The sequence below is a fragment of the Plasmodium reichenowi genome, chromosome 14 (genome assembly GCF_001601855.1).
Source record: "Plasmodium reichenowi strain SY57 chromosome 14, whole genome shotgun sequence".
NCBI lineage: Eukaryota > Apicomplexa > Aconoidasida > Haemosporida > Plasmodiidae > Plasmodium > Plasmodium reichenowi.
In genome coordinates, this window is record NC_033659.1 from 1,945,166 (window position 1) to 1,947,255 (window position 2,090).

At 17.1% G+C, this 2,090-nt stretch overlaps 1 protein-coding gene across 1 annotated transcript; it reads right to left on the minus strand.

Annotated features, from left to right (window-relative positions):
- Positions 1-1,246: 1,246 nt before the first annotated feature.
- PRSY57_1447900 (SNARE protein, putative) lies at positions 1,247-2,008 on the minus strand (the record flags this gene model as incomplete). The annotated part of the gene is made up of 1 exon (XM_012910075.1): positions 1,247-2,008. The coding sequence occupies one exon, from the start codon at positions 2,006-2,008 to the stop codon at positions 1,247-1,249; it is 762 nt and encodes a 253-aa protein (XP_012765529.1).
- Positions 2,009-2,090: the final 82 nt, after the last annotated feature.

Consider the following 2,090-nt stretch of genomic DNA (forward strand, 5'->3'; position numbering starts at 1 on the left):
TTTTTTTTTTCAAAGGAAAAAAAAAAAAAAAAATTTACGAAAAAAAAAAAAAAAATTTAAAAAAAAAAAAAAAAAAAAAAAAAAAAAAAAAAAAAAAAAAAAAAGAAAGCACAACTATTAATTTTAGAAATATATTAAATTATTTAATCAACACCAAGATAACAAACATGTAAAAGGACATATTCATATATATATATATATATATATATATATTTATGTGTGAATATAAAAAGAAATTATTTATTATATTAACCTAAGGTGTTTAAAAAGTTACACATTGTTCATATATATATATGTATATATGTTAAATTTTTTTTTTAATTAAAAAAAACAGGAAAATTTAATATAATGATATATATAAAAATAGATTATCAATTTTATATGGATATTCATGTTAGATCTAATATATATGTATATATTTTTTTTTATTTTATTTTATTTTATTTTATTTTTTTTTCCATGTTCACTTTAATTTATATATAATGAAATACATAAAAGGAGATGAAAAAGAAAAAAAGGAAATATAAAGGGGAGTATATTCAATTGTACATTTTTATATTATACATATCTCCTTTTAATTATATGTATATATTTAGGTTTATAAAAAAAATCACTTTTTTTTGAAACAAATATATTTATATTATCTTATATTTTTTAAGATAAAAAAAAAATTATGGAATAGATATCTAATATAATATCGTAGCAGCTTAAAGAAAAAAAAAAAAAAAAAAAAAAAAGAGGAAATAAGAACTACATAAATATGATTCGTTAAAATTATATTATACGATATAAGATAAGATATTATATTTATATTATATTAAAACCTTTTAACATTCCATAATCATATGTCAATTTTTTCATGTTGTACTTTGTAAAAAAAAAACTATGAAATATGTAATGTTATGTTTTTAAATGAAAAGAATTAAAACTTTATATATATAAATAAATATATATATATATATAAAACAAAAAAATAAAATAAATACATAAATTTAACAAATATGATTAAAAACAAATGGATATGAGTATTACTATATATAAACATCACTTTTGTATACAGAAAAATGAAGAAAAAAAAAAAAATTTCAAATATAATATGGACATATATAAATAAATAAGAACATATTAATATATTAAAGGTATGTGTCTTTTACAGTATGTATAAATATACATATATATATATATATATATAATTATATATTTTTATTTTTATTTTTATTTATATTATTTTATTATTTTGAAAATTTTATGTTAGTTTGGGACTCATTTCTTGTCTTCGCACACTTTTATTTTTTCGTATATGTTCATTTTCCGTCATCACATCATGTATTACAGCAGGCGTTTGTTTTCTTGATATGATTATAACAGTAATAAGTACAGATACTACAATAAAAATTAATATACTCATAAGACGAACAAATCTATCTGTAACAGCTTCTTTCGCTATTTCTTTTAATGTTTGTTTAGCACTATATACATTAATATCAACATCCTCGATTTTATCTCTTGCTTTTTGTAATTTTTCGTTTTGTATATTTAATTTATGTGCTGCATCTTTAGTAATATTTTCTGATTCATCAACCATCCTTTTCATTCTAAAAATGGCATCGTCCGTTTGATCTTGAATAATATCTCCTTTAGTTTCTATATCTTTGGCTGAGACATATCTAACTTTTAACAATTTTTTATTTTCTTTTGCTTGTTTATCTTCTTCATATATTAATTTACTTTTTTTAAAATCAAATTGAATATTTAAATTTTCTAATATTATCATTTTATTTTTTATTTTTGAAATATTTTCTATTTGTTCCTCTTCACTTAAATTCCTTATCTCAATAAAATATGCATCTTTGGCTGTTTTTATTCTTTCATTTATAAAATGAATATCGTTACAATATTTTTCCGTCTTTTCATTTTTTACCTCTTCTTTTTCTAATTCTTGTAATATTCTTTTAAAATCTTCTAACAAATTATTAATTTCTTCAGAATAAAAATATATATCACTCATTCTTTTTAATAAAAACACACAAACAAAGAAAAAAAGAAACAAAAAAAAAAAAAAAAAAAAAAAAAAAAAAAAAAAAAAAAAA